This window comes from Neopsephotus bourkii, unplaced genomic scaffold (assembly GCF_033783945.1).
Source record: "Neopsephotus bourkii isolate Nb327-2 ecotype Australia unplaced genomic scaffold, CSIRO-AGI_Nbou_v1 NB_414, whole genome shotgun sequence".
Lineage (NCBI taxonomy): Eukaryota > Metazoa > Chordata > Aves > Psittaciformes > Psittacidae > Neopsephotus > Neopsephotus bourkii.
The window spans coordinates 38,369-51,860 of NW_026900918.1; the positions used below are offsets into that span (position 1 = coordinate 38,369).

At 40.2% G+C, this 13,492-nt stretch overlaps 1 protein-coding gene across 15 annotated transcripts in view; it reads right to left on the bottom strand.

The window, feature by feature from the left end:
* The window catches only part of DMD (dystrophin), a 745,980-nt gene that overhangs the window by 17,162 nt on the left and 715,326 nt on the right, over window positions 1–13,492 (bottom strand). For all 15 annotated transcript variants that reach the window (XM_061349397.1, XM_061349396.1, XM_061349395.1 and 12 more), the window contains 4 exons: window positions 13,242–13,307; window positions 9,245–9,403; window positions 1,670–1,913; window positions 1,185–1,308 (listed from right to left, as the gene is read on the bottom strand). In XM_061349397.1, coding sequence (XP_061205381.1) covers window positions 1,185–1,308; window positions 1,670–1,913; window positions 9,245–9,403; window positions 13,242–13,307 — 593 coding nt within the window. The remainder of the gene's footprint in view (window positions 1–1,184; window positions 1,309–1,669; window positions 1,914–9,244; window positions 9,404–13,241; window positions 13,308–13,492) is intronic.

Genomic DNA, 13,492 nt, shown 5'->3' on the forward strand with positions numbered 1-13,492 from the left:
ACTACAGGATTTTTAATAATACGACTGGAAACTAGTGTCTTCCTATCTTTTCTTGTGTATTTTGATTATTTTATGAGATAAAATTCATGACATTTCTTCAGAAAGCTGATGCAAATTACTCTGACCCATGATGTCTACTCTGTGTATACATAGCAAAATATTTACTCTCTTGTCATACTGTTAAAGAAAGATGCAAATGAAATTGTTGTTACTGTGATTGTTCTCTCACCCCAGGATTTAACTTAAGCATTCCTAAAGGTACAATTCGTTTCACTTTTTTCTCTTTGTTTGGTGTAGGGTGTACAGAATCCATCTTGTTTGATACTGGCACAGGCTGACATTACTGCCTATGCTCAGGATGAAAGAAAAAGGCCACGAACAAGCTGCATCTCCCACCATGATGGCACTTCAGACACAGCAGCATGTCCCCTCCCATTCAATTTCTCACTGCCACTGACTCACTAACCACAGCAAAGCTTTCACGTAAGTCTCTCACTCTCCCCCAAAGCCTCTCTCCAATATACACTAAATACATTTCTGTGTATGAATCTGAATATTATCATCAGTCTTAAAACAGTATCTTGTTCAAATAACTTAAGCACATTTGCTTAAAGATGATGCAATGGTTGGTTTAGCAGAAAATCCTTACTACTTGGTAATAAACACTTACTAATTATACGACAGACAGGAAATTAGGAAAATGCTACAAAGCAGTTACTGAAAGCACCAAAATAATAATTCTAGCCTCTAGCTACAGAATATTGTTACTTAACCTTACTCCACAACTCAAATGATGTTCATTATAACATCTGATGAGATATTTAGAAGACACTAGATGAGCACTGCCTGTGAGTGACAGCTCAATCCTACTGATTGAGCCATGACATATTAAAAAGAAGACTGTATCAGTTAACATGGAGATGATTAATCATACATTTGATCTCTTAGCCATAATGAACACTGTGTGCGTTTAAATCAGCCATGTCACACTTAATAGATGAAAGTCAGTTTTAATACAACAGTCAGCTTTTTACTGATGACACTGAAGACCGCTGCAAATGTCTACTTCATTCTCACTGAACTAAACAAGAGAGAAGAGTATTTTCTGGTTTTAAGGTGTTTTTTTTTTTTTCTGGAAAAATGGGACTACATATTTTATGACAATCTGAACTTTGTTATCTTACCCATGGTTTCTGAAGTCTGGCTGCCAACTACACGAAGAAGCATTGGCTGACTGCTGTCTGACCTCTGCAAAGAGGCAGAAGGAGATGACAGTGTTGTACCATTCACCTTGGCATCTGCCTGTGGCTGAAAAGTGAAGACAAAAAGAAGAGACTAACAATCTCTCAGTACACTTGCACAAATCTTTGTATCTCTGTATTTTTTATTCCATGAATACACACAATTTTTCTAAGGAAATATATCCATGCAAACAATGGATTTAAATTCTCGATAAAAAAAGGAAGAAGACTAAGTAAGAACACTGAAACATGATTTCGCCCTTTCACTTGCACTCTGTAGAACAATTTAACATTATTCTCTCACTAGCCTCCACAGATACGATTTCTTGGTATGTTGCTGTTATTGATAATGATTCACACACTGTTTGGAAAGTGACTCTACTTTCTAGTCCTGGAAAGAAATCCAGAAGAAAGGCTTAAGGACTCACCTGCTCCAACAGCTGCCTCAGCCTGTGCAGCTGTGACTCCAGCTGTTTGTTGTGATCCTCCAGAATTTGCATCCTGGCCTCCAGGCGGCCCTTGTGCTGGCGAAGCAGCTTGGCTTCTGCAATAAGTTCAGCATCCCGGGGGCTTTGTGGAGAAACCGGCATCATCTCCGGTGGGGACGGCAGTGGAGACAGTCCTTTGTGGTCATGCTGTTGCTTCAAACGGTCATACTCTGCTTGCAAGTTTCTGTTGAAAAACAACAAAAAGGTAAAAAGCCTTATGGAGCTGAATAGGCCAGTTTAGGCTATCCTCTGCAAGGGGCAGTGAGAAGGCACTTTCTCTTGTGTGGTGTGATGTGTTTACACGGGGGCAGAGGCTCACCTGCACCACCTGCCTTTCATTCTGCTGAATCTGCATGCATGTATATTCATGTAGGCTTACACCTCACATTGCATGGAGCTGATACTATATGGACTTGTGATATGAACACCGCCTAAAGGCTTTCTCCGAAACCAGAATTCACTATTAATTCTCTCGCAGGGCACACAGCACAGAAGGCTGGCTGGGCTCCAGACACCCTCCCGAAGCCCGGGTACAGCCTGTCCTGGGATCAGCCCTCCTCCGCTTCCTGCTTTTTATCCTGCTCAGCAGAAGTTGGACTGCCTGTTCGCTTCCATGCACAAATACACTCGAGGACCAATTAGTGCTAAAAGAGGACTTTGGGTGATCAAAGCCCTTTACAAACACTAATCAAAGTGGACACCACCTGGCTGGCCTATCTGTTCTACAGATGATAAAGCTAAAACAGAAAGGCGGCCATGCAGAAAGTCAGAGCAAAACAGAACTCAAGAGCTCATTTGCAACTCTGCCATCGCCACTCAGGTCACATCACTCTCCTCCCTTTGTATGCGCAACTGCACCTCCATCCTCACTCTAAAATTACTAACCTAATATGAGGAAAAGACAAATTAGTGAACTGCTCTGTTAAACTGTACTGCACTAACTTCTGGGGCTATAATTTTCATCTTCCTTTGGACTGCCCTGTGTAGACTGCTGCAGTCTACTGTAACTTTATGGCACTGCTAAGCTTGTTCTTTATTCTGTAAAGCTCCAGTTTTACTCAGTGGTCCACGTGAAAAAACCCTACCAAGCAGGATGAGCACAGAAGGTAAGAAACTGAAACCCTTCTAGGGATAAGGCAGTCCGAAACTGCAAAAATAGTAACTTGCAACAGAATCTTTGTAGGCAAGGGAAGGCTAATAAACTGCACTGGGATTCTGTTGCTATGATGCTCCTTTAGAGCTTCCCAGAGGGAGGATGCTCTGGTAACTGCTTACTCATCACAAGCAGTGACCCAGATTTTATTTTTTCCAAGTTGTTCTTATTTGAGGTTGTGAAAACAAGCACTTTTTGCCAGTTCTGCCTGCAAATCACTGCACACACTGACAGTCTGGGCTCGAAGCTTAACAGCACCTCAGACACCTCCCAGTAAACCTCACTAAGCTCTGAAACTGTTCTAAAGGTACATTATTGTGAGCAGAACAAGAACTCAAGCAACATACTTTGTTTCGCATAGATATGAAAGCAATGCCAAGGACAAAGACAGGCTACTGACTGTCCTTCAAATGTACTTGTGCCCCTCAGCAGCTATTTGACAGACACCTGCTAACCTGCGGCAGTGGCACCCCCCAGAATATGATCCCTAAAGGATGTCTGACCTAAATGATCCCTCCTCTACTGAAGTTTTAGAAGCTTAAAAAAAAAGGGTAAATCATTCTTAACTACAGGTTGTTCCAAAATTCAAGATTTCTTTCTCTAAAACCCACACAAAGGGGAAAAACTATGGGGAGTTAAGAATAGAATACAGAATATCTCAGCTAGAAGGGACCTACAAAGGTTATTTAGTTCAGTTGCCAGACCACTTGAGGACTGACCAAAAAGCTGAAGCATGTTGTTACAGGCATTGTCCAAATGCCTCTTAAACACTGACAGGCTTGGGGCAAAGATCTCCTCTCTAGAAAGCCTGTTCCAGTGTTTGATCACCCTCTCAAGAGTTATTTTTTTTTCAAGGGAAGTTTTTGTTTCAAGACAGAAATACAGAGTTTGAAGGCCATGATAATAATCTGGGAAAAAGAAATACAGGCTATACTGGATGTTATCTTCTGATACTCATAGCTAAATGAACTGGCAAATAATTAATAAAAATACAGAGGGAAATAGGAATGAGCATGACAGCAGTAGCACAAACAGTCTTACTACAGGCTAAAGTTTAGGTAGGATTGATCATTAAGCTTGTTTTTCACAAAGTCTGTAGATAGTGGCTATCACTACCCCTTGAGAAATTTCCCAGATATACGATATAGGCAATACTCTACAAACAGCAGACTCTAAAGTCTGAAGTGCTGTAAAGCAAAAGGTAAAATACCTCCCTTGGTCATGCTTACAACATAATCAGGTACCCTGCTACAAAGAAATTTACAATTATTGCCTCAACTATCAGTATAGAGAAGTCCTTCAAGTAACCATGGTACTGAAAAACAAGTGAAGACCAGGGGGTAATTCTGATAAAAATGCCTTAATGTCTCATTCAAAACAGTTAAAAACTACTTCTGAAAGCCTACAGTTAAAAAAAGATTAAAAAAAAAAAAAGTAAAGGATATTGCATATTATCCAAGCAGAGGTATGTCTGCATTTGTGATTTCAGTAATTATTTAAATACAGTAACATTGTTGGAACAAATGAATGTCATTTTGAAGGACGGATATGAGTTTGCCCAGAGCACCTGTGTCACTGAGTTTTCCAGCTGCACCTTTTCAGTCCAGCTAACACAGTCCTTAGGCCTTAGGAGAACTGAGACTCATCATCACAGAAACTGCCTTCAGAGCTGCAGTAGTGAAGTGCAGATGATCAGTAATGTCACAGTAATTGGGATCTAAACATACAGGCATGAAGATTTGTATTAACATAGGGGAAAAAGCTGAAAATTTAAAAAGAAAGAAAGAAAGAAGTCAAAACCTGCTGTAAGAATACCCTGGAGAAGAGAACAATCAGTTCTTATTCCTACCTCTGGAACAGCTTTAAGCTGTGTGGTGAAAAAGGACTGCTGCTGCAAGCCAGGCACTGCCCACAAGTACCCAGTGTGAAGCCTCTGTGTCCCAAGGAAAAGCACTCTGACATTTTCAGCATAAAATGGGACATAAGGGGAGATAAAAGCATAATCTCTCTAAATGAATGTAACTAAGCAAGCAGAGGCAGTACTGTGAAACTTAGCCTCCCTCCATCATAGCTCAGGCTGGGTAACTTTTACATAAGGCTATCACAAACAAATGAAGCTGCTGCATCCTCTGATCTATGCTACTTCAGTAAGAGAAAAGAGAAAGACAACTCCCATATATTTATGTATCTCATTTATTATGCTTGCACCTCTTTAAAGCATTCATGAAGAAAAATAATAGAGGAAGCACGTTAACGTAACCCTGATTTATGAAACTGCAAAGAGCTGAGCTCATGGCTCTTTGCCATCTATCACTGGCGGCATTACTTGCCTGGCGACAGAAATCCTAGTGGATCCTATTTGCTGAGTAGTCCTTTTAGAGGCAATTGAGAATTTATGAATTCTTGTTATTTTTCATCTCCCTACAGAAAATCAGTGGTCTGAAGACATGGACAAAGCTGGTAACTGAACCACCTACCGCTGTCACTGGAGTGCCAGTGTTTACTCATGATGCTTCACCCTCAGAAGATCTAGTTTCCCTTCTTCAATGCCAAAATAAATACCAAGAGGAGCCACAAGATGTTTAGAAATATATCACTTTCTCACTACTGGCAACTATACAGAAGGAACTTATTTGAGAAGGCCATTCATCAGTCTTCACATCTCAAGGAACACCATAGATGCGCAGAAACAAAGCAGCTTTGAGACCTGGGGTATTAGTGCTTCTCCAGTGGCTGACAGCCCCATCTGCTCCAAGTCCAAGTCAGGAAAGTAAAGGAAAGGCAACTAGCTCTGGCTAGAGATCTCATTTACTAAGTTTTGGTATATACAGCTAGGAACTGAGAGGAAAAAAAGAGAACACGACAGAAGTCTTCCTTTTGCAGAAGTATGTAAGTTATCTTGACTCAAACAAATGTTTAGGAAACATCCTTTTTCTTTAGTCATTAAACCAGCAGGAAAATATTTTAATTCTTTGCGAAAGGTTCTGGGCCTCTGTCACTGCAAAACGTATGCTTTCCACTTAATGTTAGCACAGTACATCCTAGTCAGTATGACCTATCCTGCAGGATAACTTATGTAACGTACCACTTTAGATGGACACCAGAAATCTGTCTTCTCTGTTTCTGGAATATATTCACTCTTAAGGAAATCTCAAAATGTTTTTGGGACGGTTTTATAATTGTGTTTTTTTTTCCTCTTATACTGCAATACAGTGATGGTGCCTTCAAATTTACTTTATGTTTATTGCATACATAAGAAACAGTCTTATCACAGTAATCCATGTGATGTAAAGCTGAGCGTCAGTCTGAAGGCCTTATACTCAAATGCAACATTTTCACCAATTGAAAATATGCTCTAAAATACTCACATGTTAGCAAATATGAATTATTTAAAAGAGAAATTTTAGCTATAAATTATTTAAGGAAGTCATATTTGCAAGCCACAGAAGTACGAAAGTCTCAAAATGCTAGCAGATAAATAATGAATATCTAAGAAGAGGTCCTTGGAACTGAAAAAAAACCCCAGTCAGACCGTCTCAACTTGGCTAGTTTCTAAGTTGGATAATACATTTCAGAATAATTCAAAATAGGCAACAGATCTTTTTAAATTGTCCAAAAGCAGAACTTCAGAATTACAATTTCAAAGGGTCTTCCATTTAAGTAACAAGTTAAGATAAAATATTTGGAGACCCTAAACTGCAGCTGAAAACCAAATGGAGGTCAGAATTCAATAAAGAGCTCAAAAGAGACAAAGAAAGCAAAAAAAGGGCCTTTTTTTTTTTTTTTTGAAAAGCAGGAAATTGTGGATAGTGGAAGGAAAAGAGAAATGATGACGAAGTGTTCTGAATATCGTAGTATTGCTTCTTGTTGGCACTTGATGCAGCTTCCCCAAGAGCTGCTGAGAAGTGGCTGCATGGGCTGACTCCCAGTGTAAAATAATACAAGATACAGCAGAAAGAACTAAATCTTTGTTGTCAAAAATCCCCAGCAGTGTACGCAACAAAACCTGTGTCAACACAAACAGGACAGGATGACTCTTTATCTAATACTGCTAGCTGCCCAGCCACTTGCCTTCCCCAGCATAAGCACCACATCCAGCTCAGCACTAGCACGGAGACATGCTCCAGCCACAAGTCCCGAGGTATTTACGGTGGAGATGAAGCAGTTCAGGTGCTTTAAGGCTGGGCTGAGGACCAGGTGGTCACAACATGATTTTGTTCAGGTTATTTCCCAGCAATAGATTCACCGAGCCTTCATGCTGCTGCAATAAACGTTTGCTCGGAGGGCATGGGAAGGAATTAACTCATTGGAACTGGGTTCATGCAAGGAATTAGGCACTGGGTTGTTGATTACCTTTGACAACAGCCAAAAAAGGTTTGCATGAACTCAAAGGAGAAGAAAGCCTAGAGAATAAGAAATTTAAAGGGACAAGATTGTTTTTTAAAGGTAGGTAAGTTGTATGAGTGGCTCCTCACTGACCCTGTCTGAACAGCTTGTTCTTCTAAACAGGAACCACTGTTTCCTCCATAGAATCAGTTATCTGGCTGTGACAAGCTATCAGGACCACAAGAACCTGGTTACTATTCAGCATCCACCTTACATTTTAAGTACAAGCTATTTATAGCAGTTTGTAGAGACAAAAGTAATGATTTTGTCATAATCAATGAATATCACAACAATGTGACCTCCACGCTGTCCTACAGAAACAGACCTCTTCATCCCAGCTGCACTGAGACCTGAAGCATCCACAAAAGGAAAGGTTGCTTGTGGTGGCATCCTGTTGTTAACAGTGCCTCCAGTAATACCAATGAGAAAACAGGCTATAACCAAGCTTATAGTCTACAGCTCTTGTTTAATCCAGGATTGGCAAACTTCAAAACAGGTATTTTTGAGGTGTAATTCCTGTCAGAAATCTTTTAATGTGCTACTACTCATATGAGTAGTTATTACATTAAATAAAGCTCATACTGAAATTTAAGGCATTAACCTTGAAAAGGAATTTTTTAGCCTATTTAGCTATCTAATTCCTTGTTATACTCATTTTCATATATCAACTTTCTAATCTAAAACTAGGCTTCTTTAAAAGACATCCTCCTTTCTAGTGGGCAGCTTATTTTCAATACAGACAGAAAAGCATTATGTTGGTTTTTTTAATTCCATGATTCACTACCTAATCCTGTTCAAAAAAATAACAACCCTCCCCTGAAAACTAAGCTATCTTATTATCTGTATTGTACTAGTTACCCAGTATTTCTTAACTACAGAAATCCTGAAAATGCAAAGTATCATGGCTTATTTCAAAATACAGATTTTCCTCCATTTTGGTAAGTACTTGGTTTTATCTGCTGTCTAGTGGGAAGTTTGGAGTTTGTTTCAAACAAAATCTCACTGCTGTTCAATGAGCAAGAGCTTTGTTTACTACAGCTTTCTGCCTGAAATGCTTTTGTCATCCTTGCTACTCACTGATCCTCTATGTTCTCCCAAATCCTAACTGATAAAAAGTGTGATGGAGCTAGTGCAGATGATTAGTACCATCCAAAGATGACTTATGCATGGAGAGAAGATCTATGACACTGCCAACTCTTGAATGATTTTATGCTGATCGCCGAAGACTCCAGAGTACCATAGAAAGAGGACTGTAGTGTTGTGAAGCTACAAGAATGCAGTCGTGAATGAGTATTTGTGACTAAATACAATAATTTGAAATTAAAAGTGGTAAATGATACTTGGTATTGAAAGGCTAAAGAAACAACAAGCAATACCAAACAAACAGAAAGAAAAGAGGGGCCAACTTTTAACCACTATGACAGTACTCATTTGTTGAAAGTACAACTTTATAACTCATTTTATCCCTTAAAAAGCTATGAAAAGTAATTCCACCTATCTGTACGTACAATTATTTCACATTATTTCAATTACTTTACAATTTACTTCAACTGAATTGAGATAATTTCAAAACCTCATGTATCCCAGTGAACAACCTTCTTGAGAAAAGCCTTTTTCCAAGAACCTCTGCCTGTCTTTTTCCTTGTGTAGCAGCAAAATAAAGTAATACTGGTATGAAGTTCATTGCTATCAAGGAAATAAAGGGCACATTAGAGCAGAAGGAAATATTATGATGCACAGTGAACAGAGCTTGTCACAGGTGGCATGATGAGTGTCAGGTGACCACGGTATGTCTTCAAAAGCTTGAAAGGGTTTCTGAAAGTAGTGATGACACATCGCTACAATGGAAGTGGGAACGAGTTACTGGAAGTGGGAACAAGTTGATGATATGATGTCAAGCTCGTCACTTAGAGAAAATTTTCATTTCCCCCTGTAGCATGTGCGCAAGGGCTGTGGCAGCAGACAGCACAACCTACCTGTTCTCCTCCTCCAGGTCTGCGAGGATTCTCTCCAATTCACCTCTCTCCTCACTTTCCAGAGAAATCAGAATCTGGGCAGGGCTTCGGGGCTGGCTCAGGGGGGACTCCTGGTTCAGACTTTGGCAGTAGTGCTGGATTAACAAGTGTTCATCATCACTGGAAAACAGAGCAGAATAAACAGGCTGTTCTCTTCCTCATTTTTAACTTTGAGTGAATATGAGGAGATGATTCACTCCCAGTTTCTCATTTCTTATAAAGAGATTTGCTGAACTCTCTGTAACAAACAGCAAAGCAATGTACCTTCAAGCAAAATCTGCTGAACAGTTTCACTTAGTCCCTGATAATTTTCCTTCTCTGAGGGTCCGCAGCTCTTTCCTTCCCTTTCTCATATACTTAAAGCCAAGATTTACCACAGCTGAAGACCCCAGCTCTCCTCTCCTGCCTAAGTCCAATTAGGAATCTGCCTGTAAAAAAAAGCACAGATCTTCTGCTGCCTGATCTGTGCTGTGGAAGGGTCATTGTCCTGGGTTAAGCAGTAGCAGCAATTTGTATCTCGCCCATATTTTTTAAAAATTCAGAATGTACAGATTTATTCCCATTTTATTAGTACAAACTGATTATCAAACTGGATAGTCAGTGCTTAACTGAATAATATTAATACAATTCTTAATTAACTAAAGAATGAATTGAACAGAAAGGCCAAACTAAGGACACTGAAATACTTCACTGGGAACGTTAAACTCTAACTATTAATGCATTACTACTCTCCATAATAATACAACGTTAACATACAACCTGGAAACAAAGAACTGCATGAAACTATACTGGAAGAATACAGGGTTATTCTCCGGGAAGCTAGGGACTAGGTTAGGAAAGCTAAGGCCCAGTTAGAATTAAACTTGGCTAGGGATATTAAGAATAACAGGAAAGATTCTACAGGTACATAGCAAATAAAAAACAGATTAGGGAGAACATAGGCCCCCTCAGGAAGCTCTCGGGTGAACTAGCTACACAGGATTTGGAGATGGCTGAGGTTCTGAATGACTTCTTTGCCTCGGTCTTCTCTAGCAAAGGCTCTGACCGCACCACCCAAGTCTTGGAAGGCAGACGCAGGGACTGTGAGAATGAAGACCTTGGGCCCACCGTAGGAGAGGAATTGGTTCGAGACCATCTTAAAAATCTGAACGTGCACAAGTCCATGGGCCCTGATGAAATGGATCCACAGGTCCTGAAGGAGCTGGCGAATGAAGTTGCTAAGCCGCTGGCCATCATATTTGAAAAATCATGGCAGTCAGGAGAAGTTCGCGACGACTAGAGAAAGGGAAATATAACCCCCATTTTCAAGAAGGGGAAAATGGATGACCCAGGGAATGACAGACCAGTCAGTCTCACCTCTGTGCCTGGCAAAATCTTGGAGCAGATTCTCCTGGAAGGCATGCTAAAGCACAAGAAAAACAAGGTGCTTGGTGACAATCAGCATGGCTTCACCAAGGGGAAATCCTGCCTGACCAATTTGGTGGCCTTCTATGATGGGGCTACGGAACTGATGGACAGTGGTAAAGCAGTTGATGTCATCTACCTGGATCTGTGTAAAGCATTCAACACTGTCCCACACGACATTCTTGTCTCTAAATTGGAAAGACATCAATTTGATGACTGGACCACTCGGTGGATAAAGAACTGGCTGGATGGCCGCAGACAAAGAATTGTGGTCAATGGCTCAATGTCCGGCTGGAGACCAGTAATGAGTGGTGTCCCTCGGGGATCGGTGTTGGGACCAGTCTTGTTTAACATCTTTGTCGCTGACATGGACAGTGGGATTGAGTGCGCCCTCAGAAAGTTTGCTGATGACACCAAGCTGTGTGGTTCGGTTGATACGCTGGAGGGAAGGAATGCTATCCAGAGGGACCTTGACACGCTTGTGAGGTGGGCTGATGCCAACCTCATGAAGTTTAATCATTCCAAGTGCAAGGTCCTACACCTGGGTTGAAGCAATCCCAGGCACAGCTACAGGCTGGGCAGAGAAGAGATTCAGAGCAGCCCTGCGGAGAAGGACTTGGGGGTGTTGGTCAATGAGAAAATGAACATGAGCTGGCAGTGTGCGCTTGTAGCACAGAAAGCCAACTGTATCCTGGGCTGCATCAAAAGGAGCATGACCAGCAGGTCAAAGGAGGTGATCCTGCCCCTTTATTCTGCTCTCGTGAGACCTCACTTGGAGTACTGTGTGCAGTTCTGGTGTCCTCAACATAAAAAGGACATGGATCTGTTGGAACAAGTCCAGAGGAGGGCCACGAGAATGATCAGGGGACTGGAGCACCTCCCATATGAAGACAGGCTGAGAAAGTTGGGGCTGTTCAGCCTGGAGAAGAGAAGGCTGCGTGGAGACCTCATAGCAGCCTTCCTGTATCTGAAGGGGGCATATAGGGATGCTGGGGATGGACTCTTCATTAGGGACTGTAGTGGTATGACAAGGGGTAATGGGTTAAAACGTAAACAGGGGAAGTTTAGATTGGATATAAAGAGGAAATTCTTTCCTGTTAGGGTGGTGAGGCACTGGAATAGGTTGTCCAGGGAGGCTGTGAATGCTCCATCCCTGGCAGTGTTCAAGGCCAGGTTGGACGAGGCCTTGGGTAATATGGTTTAGAGTGAGGTGTCCCTGCCCATGGCAGGGGGGTTGGAACTTGATGATCTTAAGGTCCTTTCCAACCCTAACTATTCTATTATTCTATGATTCTATGACATTGTGCATGCATTAGTTTTGAGGTATAATTTTAACTTTCTCCTTTTTGAACCAATATATCAAAATAATGTACTTGATTGTACAGGGTTGGTACAACAATCCTACCAAGTCAAAGGAGAATCTATTTTGAAACAAAGAAACAGCTGTACTACTACTTAAAAACATCTCACAGGCTCACAACCAACCTTAATGATCTGGAATCTCAATTTAAGGGAATGAAAACTGGCCAGAATACTGTGCGCTAAAGAAACGCTACAGATTTAGTAAAAAGAAGATTCTGTCTAAAGTTTCAAACAAATCCACACCTTAAACTGTGGTAAAGATGAAACTATGCATAAAAGAAAAAAAAAAAACCAACCCTGAAACCAAACCACCCTTACAAAAGTTGGAATTTCAGGGTTTTTTCAAATTTTATTGATTCAGAATCTGTGCTATGACTTCTCCTATGCAATTAATCTACTGAGACCAAATTTTCAAGCATGACAATGACTTACATACTTCTGTTTTCAGAAACATTACTCAGCTTTCTACTTCTATGCCCTTTCATTCAGCAAATAAACAAGATCGAGGAAATCATGAGAGAAGAAATATATTACCATATCAGTAACCACAGAATGGTCTCAGTGTGACATTAGATTGAACTACTTTTTTAAAACTAAAACTTTTATTTATGACTTTACATTTAAAGTAGTACAATGAATGGTTGCCAGTGATCTGTCCAACTTTAAAGTTTACTACTTCAAATATTTTGTGGAGAAGATGAATCCCTCCTGGCTTACACCTGCAATGTATTTCAGGTTATTTGTACACCAAAGATTTCTGTTTAGTCTCACTAACCTTTTGAATGACAATTTGCCCACAACTATTTTCTAGCTAACAGGAATTTAACCTTGCAGTTAAGCTTACAGTACAGAGACAAAGGTTATCTTTTTATGTTTGTCCTTACAACACATCATAAGATGAGCCTTTTTCCCAAGTAATATGGGAACTATTTGCTGAATATAACACTAATTTTTTGGAAGAAACTAGTAATTTTAATCTTGAAGGTATCCACCATTAGTTGCATAAATTTGGTACTAGGCTATAGGCCATGAATCTAGACACTACAGTACATATTGAAAACACGTAAGTTCATCATTAAAATGAACCAGATGTGGTATACGGCCATGCAAATCCAGCACTAAAGAATTTCATTACAAGTTATTAACCTTCACAAAAAAACACATGCCAAAGATATTAAAACAGCCTACTTACATGCTCTCATTAGGTGAAATACTGTCATTTAGGTACGAACCATTGGTATTCTCCATTTCTGCTAGCCTGTGGAAAAATAAACAACACTCATTAAAATCAATTGCATTTTTCAGAAACTTCATTTGCTCTAATATTCCTGAAAGACTTAAAGAGCATGATGTTTTTAATGAATCTGAAACTCAAATTAATTTATACTGTTGATTACAAAATAGTTTTGCAATAAGCTATCGCAAAGGGTTGTTTACTTGTTA